The sequence below is a fragment of the Populus euphratica genome, unplaced genomic scaffold (genome assembly GCF_000495115.2).
Source record: "Populus euphratica unplaced genomic scaffold, PopEup_1.0 scaffold28.1, whole genome shotgun sequence".
Classification (NCBI taxonomy): domain Eukaryota; kingdom Viridiplantae; phylum Streptophyta; class Magnoliopsida; order Malpighiales; family Salicaceae; genus Populus; species Populus euphratica.
This window is the reverse complement of record NW_011499862.1, coordinates 1,040,848-1,066,685: the sequence shown is the minus strand read 5'-3', so window position 1 is coordinate 1,066,685 and position 25,838 is coordinate 1,040,848. Positions and strand designations below refer to the sequence as shown.

At 32.8% G+C, this 25,838-nt stretch overlaps 4 protein-coding genes across 4 annotated transcripts; 1 reads left to right on the top strand and 3 right to left on the bottom strand.

Moving 5' to 3' along the window:
- Window positions 1-1,042: 1,042 nt before the first annotated feature.
- On the bottom strand, window positions 1,043-3,175 carry LOC105125081 (REF/SRPP-like protein At3g05500). The gene is made up of 3 exons (XM_011025379.1): window positions 3,017-3,175; window positions 2,706-2,933; window positions 1,043-1,747 (listed from the first exon to the last, which is right to left on the bottom strand). The coding sequence occupies exons 1-3, from the start codon at window positions 3,050-3,052 to the stop codon at window positions 1,286-1,288; spliced, it is 726 nt and encodes a 241-aa protein (XP_011023681.1). The 5' UTR covers window positions 3,053-3,175; the 3' UTR covers window positions 1,043-1,285.
- Window positions 3,176-6,665: 3,490 nt separating this feature from the next.
- LOC105125080 (rapid alkalinization factor-like) lies at window positions 6,666-10,273 on the bottom strand. The gene is made up of 2 exons (XM_011025378.1): window positions 9,648-10,273; window positions 6,666-6,684 (listed from the first exon to the last, which is right to left on the bottom strand). The coding sequence occupies exon 1, from the start codon at window positions 10,062-10,064 to the stop codon at window positions 9,684-9,686; it is 381 nt and encodes a 126-aa protein (XP_011023680.1). The 5' UTR covers window positions 10,065-10,273; the 3' UTR covers window positions 6,666-6,684; window positions 9,648-9,683.
- A 6,416-nt stretch (window positions 10,274-16,689) lies between these two features.
- On the bottom strand, window positions 16,690-21,398 carry LOC105125079 (cell cycle checkpoint control protein RAD9A-like). Its single transcript, XM_011025377.1, has 10 exons — window positions 21,164-21,398; window positions 20,792-20,911; window positions 20,597-20,705; window positions 19,664-19,915; window positions 19,478-19,590; window positions 19,168-19,232; window positions 18,341-18,585; window positions 18,106-18,268; window positions 17,136-17,176; window positions 16,690-17,051 (listed from the first exon to the last, which is right to left on the bottom strand). Exons 1-10 carry the CDS (start codon window positions 21,266-21,268, stop codon window positions 16,906-16,908), a joined length of 1,359 nt encoding a protein of 452 aa, XP_011023679.1. The 5' UTR covers window positions 21,269-21,398; the 3' UTR covers window positions 16,690-16,905.
- A 1,560-nt stretch (window positions 21,399-22,958) lies between these two features.
- Window positions 22,959-25,472, top strand: LOC105125078 (40S ribosomal protein S21-2). The gene is made up of 4 exons (XM_011025376.1): window positions 22,959-23,066; window positions 23,154-23,254; window positions 23,351-23,483; window positions 25,229-25,472. The coding sequence occupies exons 2-4, from the start codon at window positions 23,205-23,207 to the stop codon at window positions 25,292-25,294; spliced, it is 249 nt and encodes an 82-aa protein (XP_011023678.1). The 5' UTR covers window positions 22,959-23,066; window positions 23,154-23,204; the 3' UTR covers window positions 25,295-25,472.
- The last annotated feature ends 366 nt before the right edge of the window (window positions 25,473-25,838 follow it).

Below are 25,838 nucleotides of genomic sequence, written 5' to 3'. Positions count from 1 at the left end.
CTAATAATTCAATTCAATTCAATTGTTCAAATTCTTTTTCGGTGTCTCCAAATACAGCTTCGACGGCTCATTGTAGTGATCTTTGGTATCCACTAAAGGTAAAGTATTTAATTCCCAAGTGTTTGTCTAATGTAATGTCATGACGAGTATTAAATTCAGTTCCCCCGACCTCCACGTTCGAGGAATACTCTCTTAGCTGATAGCAAGGGTGTCGTGGGTTTTCCTAGCTGTTCTTTTCGTGCTTCTTCGAATGAACCAAGAAGAACAGACCAATGTACATCTGCGTGTCACAAAGAAAAGAAATGGGAATGGGATTGAGGAATTTTTGTTCCTTTTTCAGCTTTCTCGTATGGTAAGAAAGGGACCTTTGTCGACAGGAAAAGAGTTCCAGCGCGTAAAGAAAGAGATAAATACTCAAGAAGATTGAGGCAACGGTATCTGCATATCACTCTCCCTTGTAGTTTGTTGCACGATCCAAATTCAGGTCATGGGTTCGGAGGCTAGTGGTGTGGTGGTGGTAGCTAAAAAAGTAGCCATTGGTTTTTTGGTGATGCACCGTTGTCCCATCTTTTGATTTAGGAGGAGCCCCATTTGTAACTTCTTGGACCTCAGGCAGTGAGCCAATTGTTGGTAGGAGTTACAAGTTGAAACCCCTGGCTCCCTGCCCTCTATAGTCTTGTATCCTCTGTGAGTATCAGTGAGCTTCTCAAAGCGCATCACCCCATCTACAAGCCTCTTGGATGAACTTTCAAGCTGGGAAAGAGAACTCTATGCTTGCTATAGATATAGTATTATAGAGAAATGATTCTGTAACACAAGTTTGATTCGGGAAGCAAGAATTTACTTGTGAACACAGCAAGAGAAAGTGAAGATAGTTAATCCCCTCAAGAACTTGACTAGTGATTTGGTATATTTTGTACCCTCAAAGATCAAATATATCAAATTTCCTTCCCAAAACTCAATCTGGATAAAGCATAAAATCGGTATCTAAAATATTGGTTTTCCTACTTGCACATAGAAGATGCTGTGATGTAATGTGATCTGAAGATGCTAAATAGAATACCGATAGTAAAAGAAAGGAAAGAAAATAAGCAACTGGAAGACAAATTCAGGAGTTCACATGATAAAACATGCATTGCCACTGAAATATACATGCAGTCTGAACATGCCTTTCCATGCACACGCGGAACAAAGTCACCAGGTAAATTTAAAAAAAGAGAAACAAAACGAAGGAAAGGAAACATCCGCACTTCATGTCCAAATTTTTTGTGCATAGGCCTTATGATTAGGTGGAAATCAATGGGGTTGATTCTGGCACTTCGCTAAACACCTTAGCAATCTTCTCAGTAGGCACCAGGGGCAAATATGAGGATACCCTGTATCCCTTCTCTGCTGTGCTGACAACAGTTTGATTGTACTTCTCAGAGCAAAAGGCTGCAGTTGGCACAACCACCTGGGCCACTTGAGGGAAGAGGGGGAGTTGATTGAGCTTGCGCCAGGCAGAGACAGCAGCTTGTTCTGCCTTCGGCTCGTACTTGGAGTAGAGTTCCTTGGCTGTAGGCTCGTACTTGGCATACACAGTTTTCGCCAATTCAGAGGCTGTTCCTTTCACACCAGAGCGCTGAACTTCAGAAGCCACTGCTCGAGCTGCCACTGGAGCATTTTGAGCTACTGAAAGGGCTTGGAATGACACCTGCTTGACAAGTGGGGGCACATGGGTGTCCAGACTAGTGACAGATTCATCCACCTGCAACAATAGAAAGTTTCAATTCACACAGCAATTCTTGAAAATCTTGAGTGATTAATTGCATAAGCCTAAAGTCAATTCTAGCATCATAAGGTATAAAAATATACAGAAAATCAGAGCATAGACTAATCCGATCATCTTCACAGAGGCATAGCATTCTTTGAAATCTTCAAAAAGCAAGGTCTTTAAGAGCAACCAATCTGCTTTGCGGTTGCGCAATTTTAACTATCTGATGACTGAACAAAAGAGAGAGACGATTATGTGGATAAGCAAGATCATGAACCACACCATACATTAGGTCACAATTTCCATCAGTATGCCCTCTACACAAATTTATGAACACTCACCTTCAGACAAAGCATAAACAATGTCCACAAATGCAACTAAACTCAAATGAAGAATGTGGAGAACAGAGAGAGCATAAAAACATAAAAAAAATGCACCCTGCACTCAAATGAAGAAAGCGATATGCAGAGAATTGCCTAATCAGAAGGCATAAATTGGAAATCCGATAGTTTTTTGTTCTCGTGGATCCAAAGATTAAAGAACCCAATTTCTCTGCGATTCAAAGAAGATCCCTTGTGGATTCAAGGGCTGCATGATGGATTCTAGGTTTTCTAACCCATTTACATCAATTTGTAACAAAATCTGGTTCAAAATCAGAATTCAAGACCTTCACCTCCAAGCAAGATTTCGAAAGCAACAAGGCCCAGGTCCTTCTATCAACATCAGCCTTACCAACAATACTCACCATATCACAATAACCTAACATATTATCGTATCTTTTATCAAAATCACATGCAAACAATATAGCAGTACAGAAATGTTGAAAAAAAAAATCCCATATCATATATCATGATTAGAATCACAAATTCGTGTCAGGCAATATGCATGTCATTAAGCATAACGAGGGTATGGCTTATCATATTCAATCAAGTAAAGAAACCTCAAAACTCACCTTACGATCAACAAACCTGAGAACTTCAATAGGAACATCGCGAAACTTATCGTAAACAAGTCCCACAACACTCTTAACCGTCCCCTCAACAGTCTCCACCCCAGGCTTCAACGGACCAGCCTTGTCCTTGGCATAAATATACAGGTTCGTGAACGTCAATACAGCATGCACTGCGGCCACTTGCACAAATTGCAAGTACTTCAGCCTCCTCTCTTCCTCCTCTCTAGCCTTCAAAAAACAAAGCAAAATCAATCAAGACAAAATCCCAAGAACCCAATTTCAAAAAAGCTTTTTTAAAAAAAAATCCTTACCAATTGCTGTTGCATGTTAACATCGTTTTCAGCCATGACGAGAGAGTCCTTCGTTGTGTGAGAAGATTAATCAAAAGGGTCTTCGCAGCCTGACAAAAATAAGGTTTTCGATATTTTTAAAGGGTTCGATGAGAACGAGGAATGGTTAAAGAAGGGAGGATTTTCTTCTATTTATAGACTGGATTACAAAAAGAAGCACGGGTCTCGGTGTGAAAAGGAAGCGCGGGAATCGGTGAGAATGGACGGCTGTGGTGAGAGTTTAGATCTGTAGTGTGGGTATTGTTTTAAAAATATTATTTTAAATTTTTTTCAGATTATTTTAAAAACTGGTTATCATATTAAAAATAAATTTTTGAAAATAAAAAAATATTATTTTAATATATTTTAAAAAAATATTAAAAAAAAAACAATTCATAATACATTACACTAAATTACATGGCATTTTTCCATTTCGCGGAATTTTGGCGTCATTGGATTGAGACCATAGCCGCTAAGTTTGTGATTTTGTGTGCTTTTTTAGGGGAAAGGTTTGGATGGCAAGAAGGTGGTGTGTTGAGATTTTCTGGGGCAGAAATGATAGAAACAACAAAAATTAAAAATAAAGAAATAAAAATACATTTGTTTTTAAAATAAATTTATGTATTTTCAAAACAAACAAAAATATAAATAGGATATGTCCATAAATAATATTTTTAGTATTTTATTTTTTAAATATCTCTGTAAAAATGTTAAATTCTATTGTTTAACTAAAATATATAAAAATAAAATAATTATTATTACAGTTTTAAAATCCGACTTAAGGGTCAATCCAGGACAAGATCTAAGTTATAAATTAAGAGGGTAAACTCATATTAACTCAGGTCAACACAAAAATAAAAATGATTGTTGTACTAGTTTTAAAACTTGATTTATCAATCACCGGAACAAAATCTAGATCACGAGTCTAAACGGTCAACTTGGATTAACCCGAGTTAATATACAATAAAAATAATAATTATTATATTTTTTAAACCTAACTTGAGATTCAACCCGAAACAATACAATTTTATTTTAATAAAAAAATCAATAAATTCTTATTTATGTTTTCAGCCTAAGTTTTTAAATATCAAATAAATAAAAATGGTTGTGAGTACTACACATTAATGATAATGTATATATTTTATTATATTTTTTTATAGCAACTAAAAAATATATAGAAACAAGAATTATACCCGGTATACTATTATCAAATATAATTATATCTTTTGTTTTATTTGTTATCTTATTCTTTTATCTTTATTGTTTTTATTTTTTTATTTAAGAATGGTAACTAAATGCAAGCTTTAAAAAGAGTATGTAATTATTCTAGAAAGATTACCAGAAAGTGAGAAGATTTTAATGAAAATTATTAGTAAGGTGTCTTTATTGTGTTATATTCACATAAAATTTAAATTATTTTATTATCTTTTTTAAAAATATATCTACAGTATTACTATAGCGAAAATTTAAAGAACAATCTAATCCGAAATACGTGATTTAAAAATTATTCAATTGTACTTCTTTATTTTCATTTACTTACTAGATTTATGAAATATATTATTTATATCGACGGTTAAAGAGGCTTGCTATTTTTTCTTCCTTTTGTCAGGTTAAAATACTGGTGCAATACTTATAAGATTATCAAATTCCTCCGAATACCATGGATCATCGTACACCTTAGATTTTAGAATCGCTAAAAAAAAGTAATTTAATATTAATTGATATGCATTATTTGCGAGTAAACTCTAGCAAAATAATTCCATTATATTTTACATGGAATATCTATATCTGAACTCGTGAACCTTCCTTCGAATTTAAACCAAAACATACATGAAAAATTCATATAGTGCTTGTTTAGATTTGGACTGTATTTTTAAATATTTTATTATTATTTTAATGTATTGAAATAAAAAATAATTTGTTTTTAAAAAATAGTATTTTAATAGATTTATTAACTCCCTCGTTATATTGTCTCCAAAATATTTAAAAGTGGTCTACCAAATGTACGCAACATTGCATATGGCTAAGACATGGCATTAGTTAGAGTGTATATAAAGGAGGGTCCGGTAATTATATATAGAAATATTGAAAAACAGCTGTCCTGATTTAAAAAAATGTACAATTCATCCAACATTAATTTTGTCAGACATGATTAATGCATTACTAATTTCTTAACCAATTGCATGGATGGAGACATTAATTAGCTCAGTGTACTCTATTTAAGTTGGCTATAATTGAAATATATAAAAAAAAACATCAACATATACATTAGTTTGTGAACCTTAGATATTAAACCTCGTAAATCAACCACGTGATTTGTACGCACACGTCGAATTTTAAAATAATATAAATAAAACTTTATTTAATCAAATAAGTCAACATATATCAACTCAGTTAAATCATATTTGATTTTAAAAAAAATTATACCAATCTTTTATATTATATTGTTTTGGATAAGAAAGGTTAAAAGCCTGGTTACAGTTTTTTTAAGTATTTTATATTTAGAAATTTATTAAAATAATATTTTTGAGTATTAAAATAATATGAAAACATACTAAAAAATATTAATTTAAAATTAAAAAAAATTAAAAATATTTTAAAAACAAATAAAAAACTCGATGAACCTGGCCTCGCAACAGGTAATGTTAGGCAGACCAGTAATAAACTTATTGTCAACTCTAGTCATGCTATGAAATTTGTTGGACCACTAGTTATCATGTTGAATCTAGATATCATAATTTATATAAATTTTGTTTTTTTAAAGTATGTTTTTAAAAAATAATATTTTTATTTTAAATTAATATTTTTTAAATAATTTTAGATCTTGTATGTTAGTACTGTAAATATTTTTTTAAAAAAATATTATTTTTATATATTTTCAAATAAATTATATTTCAAAAATCAACTATTACTCTTTAAACCTTTACGGAAGTCTTAATCATCCCCATCCTCTTGTTGACGTAACTTACCAGCTACAAGGCGTTCATAGCTCGAACAAGGTCTTGTTTTTGCAGGAGACAAGAGTCCACGTTCAGTGACAGAAAGGACATGGAAGACAGAACGGTCATCTCATGTTCACATCACCACTCACCCCATGGGCGCTGCGCTGGATGCTAGCTTTCGGGATTGGAGAATTGGAAGGAAGGCTAGCTAGCCAGTCTATAGTCTGTGCAGATCGATTTTGGAGTGTGGATTCCACTGACGATGCGGGCTGGCGAATGGAAGCTGCTGCTGCTGATGATGATGATGATGATGATGCTGCAGTATCCTCAGTTCACCGTCTGCCAGGCCAGTCCGTTTAGCAAAATTCTATCCGAAAGAATCGGAGGGTGAAATTAGCAGATTGATGCTGGCTTATCAATCTGATATTTCCATTGTGGGCCATCCCAGACGCGAACCAGCAGATTTTTCACCATCCTGGGGTCCATTATAAGTGATGGAGCCATCTGATCTCCCATCACATGAATCCTGTTTGTACTTTACACGATAAAACTTCGAAGTCACCGACAGCGTTGGCGCGGAAACTAATTGTGATCAGTAATTACTAGCAACGGCTGTCATTTAACAGCATCTTTGATTTTCCGGCGTGGCAGTGTTTTTTAATATATTTTTTTATTTTAAATTATTTATGAATTTTAAAAATTAAAAATTACTATTTTAAAAAAATTAAATAAAAATAATTTTAAAAATAATAGTTTCCAACACTATCTAAACACCGCTTAACAGGTTGATATCAAACTTGATATATCTATTTTTAACATAACTAATTTGAAAAAACAATCAATAAAAAAATAATTAGACAATCACGATACAAAAAACTAATTGAACTTTCTCAAATAAAAATCTGAAAAAATATTTTTATTTTTTTAAAAAAAAATTAATTTTATTTCAAGAGTTAACTTATTCATCAAAGGCATTGACTCGAGTCCGACTTAATAGCTTTGCAGTAATATAATATTTGTTATGGATTGAAAATGAAGATTTTTAATTATGTGTTTTGTTTGTTTTTTTAATTTATAAAAAAATTTGAATCAATTTATCATTTGACTATTTAAATTTATAATATTTAATTTGGCAATAAGATATTTTTTAATATAAAAATTATATTTCTTTTGTTTAAACCTAATATATTAACTTTAATTTAATTTTATAAAATTAAATAAACCACATATTATATTAATCGTTTGAGCATTAAATTAAAATTAACCACTTACGTAGAGCATTTATTTTTCTGATAGAAAAAACAAGAGAATGCATGGAAGTTATTCGAATTAAGAAAAAAAAAATATTTTTAAGTGTTTGGTATTTGAAAATTCCCCTTTATTTTAAAAGGGAACTACACCTCTACGTTTACAGACAGTTTAGTGTTATAAGACATTGAGACTTTCAAGATTTAATATTTCTTAATTTACTAAATACAAAAATAATTGATATCTTAAATTACCTTCACCAAAAAAATCTTGAATATCTCCATATCAGAAATTCCATGTGGTATTATTTGCGAGTTCGAATTCAAAAGAAAATTGTGATAACATAAATTCTTATTTAATTTCCCACAAATGCATTAAGTGTGTCAATGTTTGGTATAAAATAAAATCCAATTATATATATATAAAATCAGTGTATGAAAATCAATCCAAAAGATGAAAAAACAACTACAGTAAATATTTTGAAAAACAAATTACATAGATTATAATTATAAAATCTAATTTAAGGGTTGACTCAATACAAGATTTAAGTCATATGTTGAATAATAAACCTTCAAAAATAATTTTTTAAAATGAATCAAAATAAAATTATTTTAATAAAAAGAATCTAAAAACAATGCAGGTTGAGAGATGGGTTTAAATGAGCGAAGTCAGGTTTTTTAGGTCAAATATGTGTATATATATATATATATATATATATATATATATATAACTCAAGCTAGTTTAAGCACCGAATTAATTGATATAATATATCAAATTATTAGACCAGTCTGTATTTTATAACTATATATAACACAGATATATCAATCTCAAACGTTATGGGAAAGATGAAACAAATATCCCAACAGTGTGAAGGGAAAATCTTAGAGAGACCTTAAAGAAAAAAATGCGGGTTTGGGCAAAGGGGACCGCATGCTAGACCTTTGATTATCTATTTATGAGGGAGATGACCCAGCAATAAGAAACACAGCATATGGCCACCTCAAGAACGAAATTAAAGAAGGGTGATTAATAAGAGGAGCATCAACCTTTATATTTTTCAGGTGACAATAACCCCAGCAGGTTATCGTGTCACTCACCCATTCACTTTTCTCGTGATAGATTTCAATTTGCCCATAAAATCTTAGGATTTCAAAAATACATCAAAACTATTCAAAAATATATAAAAAAATTAATTTTAAAATTTTAAAAATACAATTTCAACCGTTTTCTTAAACAACCTCTAAATAAGTAAAATAATGTTATGATTACAATCCAATTAACTAAGATAAGAATCGTTGACGTAAATGATTTGGTCTTCTTGTCACCTTCTTTATCCTAGTGTTATTAAATCCAGTAAATCTCATCAAGTCAACTCGATACTTGGATCAAATCAAGTTTTTAATTAAATTAAACACAAGTTAACCCTGATGTTTTCTTAAAAATGAACTTAATCTACAATTGAATAAAAATAAAGAACAAGGGACCATTTTAACGGCAATTTTGTCACATGAAGCATATGGGAGTGCTTCTTTTCCCTTTGTTTTTTAAGAGAAGAGGATCCCTTGACTCCTGTCTTCACTGTAAAAAAGCAACGCTAAGCACTGCCATGGATTAATTAGGTTCTAGAGGTTTATACAAGTAGCTAGGGTGTAGCTTATAAAAGAGTTAGATGCTTGAAGAATAATGTGCTTTGTTCCCACCTCTTTATGTCTATTGTTTTGGCCAAAAGATTAGCCTTTATTCTCCTCATCTTTCTTCAATTATGTGAGAGTCAATTTATGCTAAATACAGCCCAATAATTGTACAGCCTCTCTTTCCCTGTTAGCTTTTATGCCGCTTTAGTTTCTTCCTCCTCCTACCTTTCTCGCTTTTTACTCGAGAAAGAGATAGAAACAAAGGAAGCTGAGCTCCCAGTCAATTTTCCAAATGAGAATTTCCATGACTTGCTAGCAAAAAACACACAAGTCCCAATAGAACTGCTCGACAAGTAGAGCCAGATTTTTGTAAAATTCTTTGGCATGAAATGCAGCCCTATTCAACAGTTCAAACTGTGCCGAGAAGGCGAACACAAATTAGTTTGAAGCTTTTTATGAGAGGGGAGCAGGAGAGCATGGAATCACCCATGGCCAGATTTAAAATCAATCAAACTTAAAGCATGGATCTTTCCACCTAAATCAACACAATCTAAAGCATAAATTTAGGGGGAAAAAATGTTCCCATTACAAAAATTAGAGAGAAATATTAGAAGAGAAGAAGAAGAAGGAATAATAGCAGTAGTAGTTAACGATAATCTCTTACAAAGACATCAAGATATTGTTACGCCAACAATATTTCCATCAATAACATCAAAAAGCCAACACCACCAACTCCTTTCTTTTTTCTTTTTGCCATTCAAGGGTGACAATCAATCAAGCCCATTTTAAAAAATTAAAAAAAAATAATAAGTAAATAAATAAAATTCAACCCCGGCACCTTGTAATGCGACTGCATCCACGTCTGTAAGGATTGGCCTGAGCACCATTCTTGCAATTATAGTAAGAAGCACCACGCCTAGAGCAAGGAACATTGTTCTTCTGAAGCGCACCGTAGCTGACGTACTTGCTAGTTGCTAAAATGCGCCTGTTGATCTCCGTGTCCATCTCAAACTCTTCCCCATCCTCCTCAGCCATGCACTCTGCTAAAGACCCTTTGTCGCAGATTGATGATCTGGTGGCTGTGGTGGTCGGAATCCACCCCAGGTGGTGGTGGTCCCCATTTCCTTGAACGGTGGATGGCAAGCCCATCACCATCAAGATCAAGACGGTCGCGGAGATCAAGAAAAAAGAACCCAGACTTGCCATTGCTTAAATATACACAAGGAAACTCTCTTCTTCTCTCTTTTTGGTTTTCTTGAAGTGGTTTCCCGTGCTCTCTCTCTCTCTCTCTCTCTCTCTCTCTCTCTATGGGGGCCGTGGGAGATGATGGTAATGTGGGGTGGTGGTGTGTATGTTAACGAGCTTAAGGTTTCTTTATTCTTTTCTCTTCAAGAGGTTAAGACAACAGCTAAGGGCTTAGCGAGTTGAAGACTTATAAGTGGACAAACCATTCGTGACTTGACTCTGGTTTGGGTTTTATTGACTAAATTGCCATTCTAGTTCGTGGGCAACCACCAACTCCGGAGATTAAGCTAGGGCACCAACCTTCTAGTAATTCTAGAATTTTTATGTTGTTTTTCATCATATTTTAATTGTAACTCCAATTGTTTCCTTCGTGAGAAGAACAATTCAACACATCTTGTGTGGATAACAGAAGAATCATGATTGGAACTTGATTTTAATTACTGGGATTGTTGACTAAATGGCTAGCTAGATTAAGGTTCAAGGATAAATTTCAAATACAAATGATAGAAAAATAAAACATGGCACCAAGAACCTCTTTAGAAATGCGACTGGCCATGTGTTTTGTAAAATTTGATTTTTAATATTTTTTGATTGTTTTAATATGATAAAATTTAAAATAATTTTTTTAAAATATTTATTTTGGTATACTTTCTAATAAATATATTTTAAAAAATAATTATTATTATAATAACAAATAAGATATGATAATAAACATTAACAATAAAACTTTAATGTAATCAATGTATTATTATTAACAGACTATAAATACATGTTGAATCAATAAATTAAAAAAAATAAAAGTAATTAGTGATAGTTTGAAGATAAGTGTGCTTGTGATTTCACTGATGTTTTCAAAATCAACAACATTAAGTTATGATTTCAATAGCATTCTTAAATCAAAAGCATAATTTTCATATGCAATTATAATTATGTGTATATTTTCAAATGGTTTTTTAATTATAAAATATTAATATCATTAATGTTTCAGATTTTGTTTGCCATAAATAAGAAAGATTCAATCTCATATAATTAAAATATCATGCTTTATAAATTAAAAAAATTATATAAATGAGATTTATAAAATTAAAAACAAAATGATTATAATTATTAGTACTATTATTACACAATGAAAACGAAGGTGATTATTACACCTAATATATAATAAAAAAATAACTAATTAATTGCAAGCAGGCCGCAAGGAACATTGAATCTCGTACAAAATTAATAAATAAAAAATGGGTGTAAGATATTAGATTGATGCGAGGGTTTTGGCACCAAATCCCACCAAAATGGTTGCCCACCACCAGCAAGTACGGCGAGGAGGAGTGGAGATGTCAACTTCGTTATTAAAATGAACACAATGGACAGATTCATAAGTCTCCATCATGCCTAAGATTTAGGTGTCCTAGTTGACTGCTTGTCGTTTCCTCCCCTTCTATCATAGTTTGGTGTGAGGAGAAATCGGAAAAAAGAAAAGGAAAAGGGGGAATCTAGGGTTTAGCCATCTACTCTACTCTCATTATTTTCTACAAGCCCATCCAAGAATCTTTAACTGGAACACGTTTTCTCTTTCCTACCTGGCCCAGTTCCATTTTAGCTCGCATCAAGTATCCGTTACCGTTAATTAATGCCCGTTGATCTTTCCCAGCAATCAATATAACCGTCAGTTAGCACCTTTGCTTTCTGGATCTCTTTTGGACGCTTCTGCTTTAAGATATCCCGGTTTTCACCTCTGATGTCGAGAGTTTACAAATGGCTTGATTGGCGCCTGCCTCGTGGAGAATATTTTATAAATAGAAAATACTTTACATTTAAATTTTTATTTTTGTTTTAAAATATAAATACTTTTTATAGTGGTAATATAATGATAATAATTATGATAAAAAAAATAATAATCATGATGGTAAAAAAATGAAAAATAATGATGATAATAATAGTAAAAAATCAATAATAATAAAGAACAAGATTATTATAAGATGATGATAATAATTAAAAAAATAATGTCGAAACTATGATGCTAAGAATATTATGGGTCATAATTTACATCAACTTTGAGATTATCGTATCAAGTGCAAGTGTTAGTTGGTTTAAACATATTAATTTCAGTAATCTAATTAACAAATAACATGTCAAATTATTATTGATATCATCTTCACTTATTGATGTGTGTCTGGTCACGTCACATTTTACCAGTAGAAACTCATTGTTTATGGAGATTGTCTAGGCGAGAGACTTGGTCACTTTGTTTTCATATTTTAAAAATATTTTTTAAAAAATTAAAATTTTATTTTAAATTAATATTTTTAAATTATTTTAATGAGTTGATATTAAAAATATTTTTTAAAAAATAAAAAAATATTAATTTAATATATTTATGAGTGAATTTTTTTTTAAAAGTAATTATAGCCATATTTCCAAACACAAAATTTAATTTTTATATTTAATATTATTTTTTTATAATTTTAGTTTGTTTTGATATAAAAATATATTTTTAAAATATAAAAAATATTATTTAAATATATTTATAAATAAAAAATAATAGTTACCTGCTCTACTTGTAATCATTTAATTTAATTAATCCCTTAAAATAAGTCGCTTTAGTGCTCTTGAGAGAATATTAGCTGCCAAAACATTTTCTCTCACCATAAGAAACTGTGCTGGCATTTATACATGCAAGAGCCCAACTCAATTGGGATAATAAAACAAGACTTGTTCCACCCGCCAAACCACATTCAAAATGTTCAACGGCTACATGGATTTTTTAAACGGCGTTAACCAATAGTTGTCAGCGCCGACGTGACGTGCACGTAGCCGTTAAACGCGGGGCCCTTCTACAGATCACAATGGACGGTGCTTTCATGTTCCAAAATTAACCCTACTAAAGCCAGCTGTCTCTTAACAACCTTTCCAATAAATTTCTTATATATATATTTTTTATTTTTTTTCCAGAAAAAATGAAAATCTTCCTTTCCTTGCGAATCTTCATCGTTCCACATTTTGTCTCATATTAATCACAGGGTTGGAAAAAAATTTAGGGCATGTTTTAGAATGTAATTAAAATTATTTTTAAAATATTTTTATGTTAAAATATATTAAAATAATTTTTTATATTTAAAAATTATTTTTAAAATTAGTATATTAAAAATAATCTAAAAAATATTAAAATATATATTTTTTTTAAAATAAATCAAATATTTTAAAAATACAGCGCATTTCAATGTTCATTTAAAGTGTATAAAATTAATTTTATACCCTTTTTTTTTCCCAAAACAACCCCATCAACTCCAGGAGTTGAATTTATTTATTTTTCCATTAATAATCATCAATTATCACATTATATTAAAGTGCATAAAAATTCATTGCTTAAATCTGAACCCTACAAAACCTACCATGAAATCATAAAGGATGAATGAATGATTATAAATGATGAAGAAAGATCGGTCCTGTGACATCCTGGCAATGTAAGCAATGTTCAAGCATCAAGCTACATGAGTGGGTGTCTGATGAAGTCTTCAACGGCTAGGATTCTGTAAACTGAATGGACCCCACCAACTCATTCACGGACTCTACTCTTCCAAAGTTACCATGATGCAAGGACGAAGCCACTGCGGCCCAGAGAAGTTTAGTTTAAATATATTAATATTAAGAACTCAACTTTTAATTAAATATATCTAAATAATTTAAAAATATATAATTTTTTTTAAATTTCACGAAATTCTAGTTACACTGCTAACTTTAAATAGATTCGAAGTATTTGTATTATGATTGTTTTTATAATTATGATTTAAAAAAAGCTTTAGATTACCAAAATTTCTAAAAAGAGTTCAAAGTAAAATTATGATGCGTTGATTTAACAAACACTTTCAATTATGTTCACATCTAGCCCATCACAACAACAAACATAGCGTAACTGAACAAAGTTGAATATTACTACTTGCTGTCTACTTTCTTGGTGTCTGTGAACAGATGAGAGACTACAGAATCTTACTTGACTGGAAAATGTATCAAGAAATCCTGTCTAACATGGGATACTTTATTCCTGCTGGTGGCAGTTCGACTCCCAAGTGTATTTACAAAGCTGTATGCATGATCAACTTATCTCGTGTTCGGTTCCGAGCTCTGCTGATTGAGAACTTGGTGCGGAGGAGGGAAAGCTATGTGATTTCTCCGGGAATCTGTGAACAGATTAAAAAACGAGGTTGGAAGAGGGTCCTTGAATTGAAGTTTCACATCACAGTTGCAACATCTCAAGGGCCATTTTCATGAAGATGTGAACCCGAAATCGGATGCATTTTCCAGCCAGAAAAACACTTGCTTTTTGTGGAGAATTCAGAAAAACCCAGTTCATCATCTGTAAAGAACATGTAATAGCAGTCTAAAACAGCATTGCTGTGTTTTCACCCCCTGAGCATCTTCTTCTGTTTATCAACAGGGAGAGGTGTCTCAAGTGGGACAGTACTTTTCCATCAAATGTCCTCAATTTTTACTTTGCTTCTTGCCTTCTAGAGCACCAGCCTGATACGACAATTATCAATGGCACTGTAAGATCATGCCAGTCCAAGTTGAAATGCACTCTAGTTGCTGTCAATCTATCCCCCTGCAAAATGAAAGTGAAACCTTCACCTTTTTCCAAGTTAAAAGGATCAAATCAAGGACACTAAGCGCTGCGAGATAACTTCATTTAAAATCAACGATAAGATATGCTTCACAAACATGACACAGAGAGGGCCCATCTAATTAATGCATTGTGATGGACGATGGATGAACCACGCAAGTTCTTGAACCATCCACCGATCCATAGCCCAACCTTGGAAGTTGACAGCTTCCGATCCAGATGTCCTCTCACACATCATGTCCCAGAAATATCATCAAAACTAGAGGCTCAATATCTGAGAGGACATTAATAGAAGCCAATATCTACTTTCAAGGTTGGGTCCAATAAATGTGCACGTAAAATGCCAGAGTCAAAGCAATAACGTGGAGAAGTTCATCAGCACAGAACCAGCACCAACATGTCAAGCTTTTCCACGAATAGAAAATGGAGCATCTATTTTGATCTTGTGCATGAACATTGTACAAGAGTAGGACAGCACTCTTCTAATTTCTAAATGCAATAAACTACCCCTTATCATATGCTTCATTATTTTTATAGTTAATTCTTTCATTTTATGTCATCTTTGTTTTATATTTGGATGAAGTTCAAAACTCCAACAATATGAACACATTCAGTTCAAAGTGCATTAGGTACTTTGAGTATTTTCTCTATTTACTTTTAAACAGTCAGAAAATTGCTTTAAAAGCAATATTCACTGGGATTTTTTGTATAATACAAGAGAACTAAAGAAAAAAAAAATACTGCTAAGATTTGTCCAAGGAAATGAACTTTAAGAAGAAAATGGCATTTAGCATAAACTAATCGCGCTACACAGCGAGGAACAAATTTTTTCTTTAGCAAAAAAAATAAAATTGATAATGGCTGTTTTTAATGTTTTTTTGAGAAAAAAACCAAATAATAAATTAAAAAATTAGGCACTTATCTAGCTAAATAAATGTTAATTTACATCTCATTACAGGTTATAATTTTTTTTATTAGAAAAATAAGAGCCCATGTTTTTTTAATGTTTATTTGAGAAAAAAATCATAATGATAAATCAAAAAGTTCATGGATGTATTTAATCAAATCAACTAAGAATTATATAAAAAAAATTACAGTTTGAATTCGACTTCCTCCACTGAGTAATAGATTGCATTGATGAAATTATAAAAAATAAAAAGAATTTTTTTTAATAAAAATAAAATATAGATAAGCTTAATATCCAAAGCCAATACTTTTATCTAATACAAATGTATTTTTCTTGGTCATAAAGATTTTTTTTATCTCTAAAAATAAAATTAATTTATATAAAGCACAAAAAAAAAAACCACGAAAGTGAAATTATGGCTCGCATGCATGTTCAAAATATAACGAAGTTAAAATCATAAAATAGGATTAATCAAAATATTAATTAATTTAATTTAATTAACATTTTAGGTTTCATAAATTAGTCATTGCTAGTCTGTATCATTTAAACATGTTACCTTCTTATTATATCACGCAATACGTTTTAATTTTAGGATTTAAAGTGTTTTTAACCAGCATGCATTGAATTTCAAACTTCCTAGCATCTCAATTTTTTTAAGTTGGGAAAAAAACAGATACAACCCACAGCATATGTGAGCTTATTTTTTTCTAAATTTTAAAAAAGACATAAATTTAACAAATACAATGAATTTAAAAAGATAACCTGAGTTATTTTCAAAATTAATAAAAAAATAACAGAACATAATCCTTAAAAATATAAAAAAATTAAAAAAACTATGTGAATTTTCAAAACCTAAATTAATCACTACATATTTAAGGGCCCGAATACAAAAAATTATATAACGCCAGCATTTTTAAAGAACTCAAAGAAAACTTGAGACTCGAGTAGTCAAGGTTATTGAGTTAAACAATTTCAAATAATTTAAACTAAATTTAAAATATAAAAATAGGCACCTGTCCATATAAGAAAAATATATAAAAAAAAACAACTATTTTGTATCCCATAAAATGATTATTTTACACCAATTTTTTTAAAGCACTAATAAGAGTGCTTTTCTAAGGGTAAAATAGAAAAAACACTATAAATTACCATGGTGTTTCTTCCCAGCATTTAGCGTCCATGTAATAACATGTGAAGATATGAAAATTTATCCAAGGCGTGCACTTACAACAGAATAAAGGTAGAACGCAAGCTGTCACCGGGACAAGGAAATCCATAGTCTACTGTTCTTCATAGTAAGGCGGTGTTGACTGAACACACAATTCATTTCCATCTGCATCACCATCCTCATCCTCATCCTCGTCAGCGTCCACCCAGTTACTAGGATGACGTTGTGAAAAACTATGGGCATTAGTTTCTGATCTCTCTGGGAGCAGAAAATCAAAAAATTGTAAGTACATAGCAGGGGAAAACATTTTTAAGGTTAGCCCAACAGAAGACTACAACTAACCTCGGGCTTCTTTTGCATGATCTTTTTGCGCAGGATGGCCGCTAATACATCAAGTCAAGGAATTGAAATTCAAATCATCAAATACGCATCAGAATTAGTGCAAAAGACTAATGCAAACATTATAGTAATATTATGGTGGAGTCATGCCAGTGCATGATATTTTTTGTGCTATTGGAATTCCAGTTTTGATAAGAAGTAATGATATTCAGGGAGAATCTAAATTGAGTAGTTATATAGAAATTTCACAGAACAAAGAACCTGGTTATGGCATGGATAAAATGTTTGTGAGCATTTACTTCATTTTTTTTCATGCATTCAATCTACTTGCCAAAACACAAAAGAGCCCCCTTTTGTGAGGATTTCTAACAGATTCAAGCTCGCAATTTCCTGGTCAGCAAGCACATGTCATGGACATCTTTCCATTCATATGAATAGTGCTTTGATAATTTTGAGTTGAAAATACAAATCAAAGCCTTAAAATTTATGCTCACAACTACCAAACTCAACCAAAAATGCAAAAAACCTGAATTGAGTATGATTTTATATTCACCAACAGAAATGGTTTTTTGGCCTTCGCAGATTGTAAACACGGATCCATACGGTTGGAAAAGATGAAGACAAATGGAGCAATAATATCAAGTTGTGAATTACCTGTGTGGGCCACATATCAAAGTCCTTATACCTTAGTTCCAAGCAACTCAAAACACGAATATTAGCTATATCCAAATTATCCACTGAATGCAACAACATTTTTATTATGACCATGTTAGAGGCTGAAAACTGCATGTGCAGTCCATCCAGTTCTCTGTGCTAGCTAGTGGCCTGTAAGACTGGAGACATTGCCCACCAAACATACTTTGAGAGAAAGAGATGAAAAGTTCCGTCACTAGAAATTAAAGCGATGAGAAATCTAAAAATCACATAACCAGACAAGGTAACATACTTAAACAAACAGTAACAGTTAGGATACAGACTAGGATTCAGAGCAACATTTTCTCTAGCGGATGTGTCTTTGGATATATGCATTGTGCTGATCCTTTGGATTTCCGTCTGTTCGCTAGCATTCAAGTCTCTTTCTCCTGGAGCCTCCCTTGCTTCAGCACCACCACCACCACCACTTCTTGCTGCACTTCCTGCATGAAGTGAAAGTATGCAAGATTTGCAGGTGCACAAATAAAGTCTGCATTGGAACTTTGAACAATTACCTGAAAGTTCAGACCAAATTCTGGTGTGATCAGATGGATGTTCAGATACATTCACTCCACATCTCTCTTGTTGTCCTTGAGACCCTGTCCCATCTGCAGCCCCACCATGTGCCGTGGCTTGTGGAGGTTCTGGTGGATTTCCTTCATGGAGCTGTGATATAAGCATGGTTGCAAGTACAAGAGTAGCATCGAAGTTTGAGCTGGATCCATCATCCAGACCAAATTTTGGTGCCATTAAAATAGGCCTGTATACCAACAAATGGTTTTTGCTCAAATGGAATCATATTTTTAGACAATCTTAATACTGAATCCCCAATGGTAAGAAAAAACAAACAAGGGCTGCTGATGCAGTGTGCATTAATGGTTTCATACAAATGCATGAGTCTGAATTACTGATGCAATACAACTTGGGATTTAGCTTCTCTTTTAACAAAGGTTTGAATTTTCAGTGTTAAGCAATGCAAATCAATCTGCAAATACTAATATTAATAGCAACACTTCTAGGCTAATGTTCCACTGAATTGCATTCAATCTGCAGAAATTTATCTCTTTAGCTTAATGTAATAATAAATCAAGGTCATGCTGAGTGCACACACATATTCATGGATGAAGACTGCCAGAAACTTTTCACATGGAAGCATGCTAAGGCTTCGATTTGTGACCAAATGGATACTTAACATCATGGTCAGTCTGCAGATAGGCTGAACCCAGTGGTTGAACATGAAACTCATAAAATGAGTAAACATTCTTCAGGAAGGGGGCAAAGGGCAAGAAGGCAAGAAAATGAAAAAGTTTAATAAATGGAACATAAAGAAGAAACATCTTACTCCCCGGCCTTTTCAAGATATAAATGAATATCAACTTCACAACCCTCGCAGAAAGAAAGAAATGCCTGCAATTTAGAAATAATGAGAAAGCCCCCAAATAGACATGTTAACTCTTTGGTCAAAATATAAAAATCAAACCAGAAAATAACATGACAATAATTATAACAGGAACCATGATTAGCTGGCATTAATCTCCATTTAAATGTCATAAAGGGTTGTTAAAAAGAATAAGGATTAGTCAACTTGAGCAAATGGCACAACTGTTATGAAAACTAAAACGATATGCTCTGGGATCAGAGGACCACTAAACCTTCAGTTCCTTCACACCAAATGTCACATCCACAGGGTCTCCACTGTGAGTATACTGGACAAATTCTTCAGCTGGATCTATCCACAGCTGAGTGTGCAGTGAAGAGTCGTTGTCTGCAGTTGAAAATTTGAAGCATGAATATCCTGTTTGAAATGGTCAGGAATGCAAAAAATCAGGAGTTCGCACCCTTGGTTGGGTCCATGTAACTTCTAAGTTCAACTGCTTTTCCTCCTATTTCATTTTCAGTGTCAGAAGCCATGGATGCACGTTCTGTTGCAATGATGGTGATCTCCTGGAGTGATGACTGAAAATTGGCAAGCAACCTGTTAAGATCATGAGGTCTCACAACTAAGCTGCTTGGATATCTTCTCCTGTCAAGAGACAGATGTTGTATGTCCGGCTCAACATTGCAAGTAATCCAATAGGATTTTCTCATACCTGAACATGGGAGTTATGAATTTGTTGTGACCATAAAAGAATCAAATATATCCATTTAGCTGTTAAAAAAAAAAAGGATGGCAGAACTGAATAACACACTGCATAATTAAACTTGAGTGGTAATCATGGTTGTACTCTGAATCTCCGATAACAGCATTTCACAGAAGCACTCCAAGCAAACAGTCAAGAATGAAAGGATGTGGGCAACATCAGTAGTTCAATTGGAACCTCAAATTTGAAAACGCTAATGCCACAAAACACAATTCAAGGAATACGATGGTATTTACAGGGGCACATTGTCACTTTACTAGCTTCCTTGCTTTGTAATTCTTGTCGGGACTAGTCACAACTAACTTTGACCTTCAATTACAAATCAACTCAACAAGTCTCTATTGGACACTAAGGCATGAAACATACTGGAGTAACCATGTTTCTTACTACTATCATTGAAATGAAATCTTCCATGGTTTCCCTGCATAAAATGCATAAATATATAATTCCCCCCGAAGTAGCAGTTGAACTCTCACTTTGTTGCCAGCAAACTCTACTATAGTATCCGTTAGATATTATTCTCACCAACCATATAAAGGAGCCAACCACCAGTCGTCCCCACTTCCCAATATTAAGTATACAGCGATTAAATAAGTAGTATACAGAGCACTAAAAAACAAACACATTTACCATTGAAGCATTCCAAAGTCCATTTCACTTTAGAAGCATCCGGATCAGGCAAATGCACACTCAGATGATCAACACCTGCAATTGGCGTCCTAAGAACCGAACAAATCGCCTGAACACATTAATCAACACCGCTAGATTACCTAACACCATTACTTAATTCTAATCTCAAATTAAAAGGCTATGACCATTAATTACCTTCAGAAGCACACTGAATTTGACTTCAGTGCCGGAAACTGTATACACATCAAAAAAACTCGCCTTAAATGTAATACACTGGTACGCCGATCGCGATGAATGTAGCGTGTGGAGCGAAAGCTGGAGAAATGTACCCAAAATTAAAACCTAATCGATGATTAACCAACCAATAATGCTTTTTTGTACTTAATTCCTACTAGAGTGAGTGTAATTAGCATTTCTCTATTTTAAAACCCTAAAATCAGAACTAAAATAATTAAAAAAACATGAAATAAATTAAAATAGTGATTACAAGCTAATTGATGATAAAGAACAACAAATTTCAGTTTCCGAACGTGTTTGGAGAGAGGGAAAGTGAGAAGGAGAGAGTACCTGAGAAGGAGAAGCTTGGATGGCAAGCTCGTTGCCGATACGTGAGAGGCACGTGATGGAGCGAGCGAAGGTTTTCAGTGCGTTTCCGCTGAGACTCAGCTCCATCTTTGTGATTCTCTCTCTTTCCCCCAGATGCGTGTAGCGATAAAGAGATGAGAATTTTCTCGCTATGGAATTGGCGGGAAGAAATATGTATATTCCTAATTTTACTTTTGTAAATGAATTATATACTGATATCTAGGATTTTTTACACGATGGCTTGTTTGTTGTTAACCTAAAATATAAATCGTGTTCGGAAATCAATGGGTCCGTTTTAATTCAAACATAAAAAAATAATTTTAAAAAATAAAAAACATTTTAAAAACTCAAAAAACTCTAAACTCATAATAATATATAATTACACAGAGATAAAAAAAAATAAAAAAACTAATTAAATCCAGAAAATAAAAAAATCAAATAAAAAAATTGATTAAAATTTAAAAAAATTAACCGATGTGGTTAGGTTTCTGATTTATAAAATCTAAAAAATCAAACTAAATCAAATCTAAACAAAAAAATAAAAAAAAAACTTAAACTAAATCAAGTAAAAATTAATCTGAGAAATTGAGTCAAATTAGTTTAAACTGATTTTTATTTTAAAAAATCAAATCAAATTGTTTTTGGTTTATTTTTATTTTATTTTTAAATTTTAGTTTGGTTATTTATTTTTAATAAAAATTAAAAAATAAACATGTTTATGATCACGGACAAAGTTATGATAATTTTCTAGGATGTCTAAGTTTAAATATTACTTGCTTTGATTATAAAATTAAATTTATTATTTTCAAGCCATGATATTATTGGGTTTTTTTAATGGCCCGACCCCGCTTGTCCCTAGTTTTGCCACGAAGCACGCAACAACGTAATCACGAGCACTTGCCAGAGAGCTTTGAACTTTGATAATTTACAGCTCACGCCTTCAATTTTTCATATTTTGCATCACTTTTGAGGAAACCTTCGAGTTTTTCTTCTTTTTTTTTCAAGAAATATATATTTCTTTATCTACCGTCCATTTCAATACTCGAAGAATAATCCTAGTTTACTTAAATAGCTTTTAAAAAAATTAAATCCAAGAGTGTGATATGATGAAGATCTTAGAAAGAGATTTCGGAGAGAATTCTCGTAAAAGCAGCATTACTTAATTTCCAAATCAAATATAAAAGAAAAAATCACCTAAATTATATTTGCCTCTTGTTTCTAAAAAAAAACTCAAGAACTATATTGATATCATAATGGTTAAATCAAACCATACGTGTTCACCTAAAAAACTACATGTTGATTTAAAAAAAATTAAGATTTAATGTTTAATTGGGGTAAGTTTTAAACTAAGCAAGACAAAATATCAACCTAATAAACTCCTTTAACTTAGTTATATTTTTATATTTTTAGAGATTTAATTGACATGATAAAGCTAAATGATGATCAAAATAATATAAAAAAATATTGTTTTAATTAAAATAGTCAACACAAATTAATCTAATAAACTAGTTTTATTTTTTGTACGATTTTGAATCATATCTAACAACTACATGATTGATATTGTATGTAAATTTTTTTTTTAAAATCTTTTCACCTAACAAAATTAAAAAGAATTTTTATATGTGTGTATATTAAAAAAAGAAGCATAGTTAGGAAAATATCCTAAAATAATTATATAGAGGCGATGGATGCACTTACAACACACAGACGAAGTTTTCAAACAGACGGCAACGTTTAGCATTAAACAGCAAAGTCATCAGGGGCATTTCCGTCCATATATAATCACAACTAAACACTAGGGTTCTGCAGCCATATAAAACACCGCAAAGAAAACCTTCATCTCCTACTCAGCTTACCCTAGCAGTGGCAGCCTCTCCTCTTCCAGGTGCTCCCTCTCTCTCTATCCTCCTTTTCTTTGATAATAACTGTGAAGTGCGCAAGTTTCTTAAAGAAGGGTTGTTTGTAAAATCAGGTGATTTAGAGCTTAAACTGTATTTGGGGTAGCAAATCAAAACCAGACAAGATGCAGAACGAAGAGGGACAAAACATGGATCTTTACATCCCCAGGAAATGGTATCTTAACTTTCTCTGCCTGTCTATTTTTGGGTTGCTTTTTTAAAGGTAAGGAATCTTAGTTAAGGTCTCTTTAATTGTTATGTTGTTTTGCAGCTCCGCCACAAACAGGCTTATCACCTCCAAGGACCATGCGTCTGTTCAGATTAATATTGGTCATTTGGATGCCAGTGGTCGTTACACTGGCCAGTTCACCACATTTGCGCTATGTGGCTTCGTCCGTGCCCAGGTATTTTTCTTGCTCTTATTTTTCTTGCCTCGAATTAGAAATATGCTGTGATTTTTTTGGTGTTCTTTGTTAAAACGTAGCTTATTTATTGTCTGTTATTGCTGCTGCTGTTGATTTTTTCGTTTTTTTTAATATCCCTTGATAAAAGGTTCCAGTCAATGGAGATGGGTAGTGTTGGGACCTATGTAGATGGGGCTGTCATGGCGTTAGAACATGGATTCTTTGGGTTAGGATTCTAGTCTGGGAAAGAGTTAATGACCATGCTTAAAGTATCCTCTGTGGCCTTTTTTCTTTTGGATCTAATGGCTTATTAGTTCCCTTGTTGGATAGTCAAGTGCCTCCATTTGGATTATCAAAATCCTCTAAGATGATTTGTTTTTGTTTTTATTCGTACGGTTATATTTATCCACCCATCTTGATAATGGATGTCTGATTTTTGTCTTGTAAGTATAATTTGATTTTACTTTTCTTGGGATTTTATTGTTTTATTTTCTGTGTTTTGCCCAATGATGCACAATACAAAAATGTGTTGAATGGTTGCAAATGGCCTGTTCATCGATAGCCTTCACTCCCCACCTCATCCGCCTCCACCACCTCCGCCACACACCTTTTATGCACACAAAAGTACACTTTGTGGTGGTGTGTGAAGGCTTTTGATGAACCCCATTAGCAAAAAATCATGTATGATTTTCAGAAGCTATGAGATCTGAGGGCTTTTTAACTTTTTTTTCATTTTAAAAAACCAAAACTATTGTCTCCACTTCTTCACTAATAACTCGATCAGTTTTCTGTTGATAGTATAATGCCATGCTTTTGTTGGTCTCCTTTTTGGATATTTAGTTTTATCCTTTGATAATATTCATTTATCTCAAGGACTTAATATTTTAGCTTTTGCTAGTAAACACATTCTGGTTCTACTTTTCTTGACTGGGGTTCCGTTTTGTTTTTCTATGCTTTGCCCGATGATGCACAACATAAACTTTGTTGAATGGTTGCTAATGTGCTGTTCATCACTAGGCTTCACTCACCACCACCTCACTTCCTCCACCACCACCATCTCCACACTTTTGCACACATTTATATATTGTGGTGTTGTGTGAAGGCTTTTGATGAATGCCATTAGTTTTAAATCATATGTGATTCTAAGAAGCTATGAGATCTGAGGGCTTTCTAACATTTATATATTCTTACAAACCAAACTATATTTGTGATTTGTAGTTCTTAATGCAGCAAGAAATTCAGGTGCAGACTTTTGAGTTACAGGGACTGGATATTTGATTGGCTGGGGTCCTTTTTATTTTATAGCCTTTTGAGTTTATGTTGTATAGCATCTTACTGCTAGCGCACTTTGCTTTTGTCTTGGTTCAAGTCGTGGCCCATTCTACAAATGGATCTGATTTAGATAACCCTATCTTTCATCATTCAAATAGGATAGTATAACCATCATCTCTTTTAAATGGAAGAGATCCTCATTGGAGAGAAAAGGCTTATTTTGTCATATAGGACTTAGTGAATATGTTGCTATGTTGGTTGCATCTATTCATTCATGGCTATGCGTTTAGCTCCTTATTCACACAATGTACTGATTTTCCCTGAAATTTATTAACGTAAAATGTATCAGGTTCCTTGCTTATACCCTCACTTGTAGATATAACGTTAGGTTTATCACTCTCTTGATGCCTTGATTCATTTTTAGCTTTTTTTTTTCACCCAACTCACATGTGAATATGCTGATATACTTCCAGGGTGATGCTGACAGTGCCGTGGACAGGCTTTGGCAAAAGAAGAAGACTGAACTCCGCCAGCAGTAACTGCATTAGAGTTTTGTTTTTGTTCTTTAAACATTGTTAGTGCAAGAAAGTGATAACTGCTCATTTTCGTGAACCATGTTCTTTTAGCTCTCTACCCGAACAAGAATCTATTACTTAGCTATTATATTTTCAAATTTCGTTATGTCCAAGATTTTAATAATTTTCCATTCAAGTTTTGGAAGTTCTAGAATCCTCAATTTGTAGTGAGGTGGGGGCAATCTCCATCACGTTGAAGACCCGTTTAGTATTGCGATCATTTGCAGTCGGAAGTGCCTCTAAACTTGCATGCTATTTCCAAGTCTTTCTACTCGAAATGAGGCGGTAGTGTCAGAGGGGATTAATAACACGTTACTAGATGGCCTCCAAGACTTTATAATGGGTTTGCTAGAACTAGGAATTCATCGGGCCATATATTTTGTTCAAAAGACAAAACCTTAACAACTTTTTGTGCTTCGACAACCCCATATGATCAAGTTTGAAAAGTGTGGTGCCAGCACAACTCATAGAACAAACCTGAATTTCTTGTTTCATGCCCTGCAAGAAT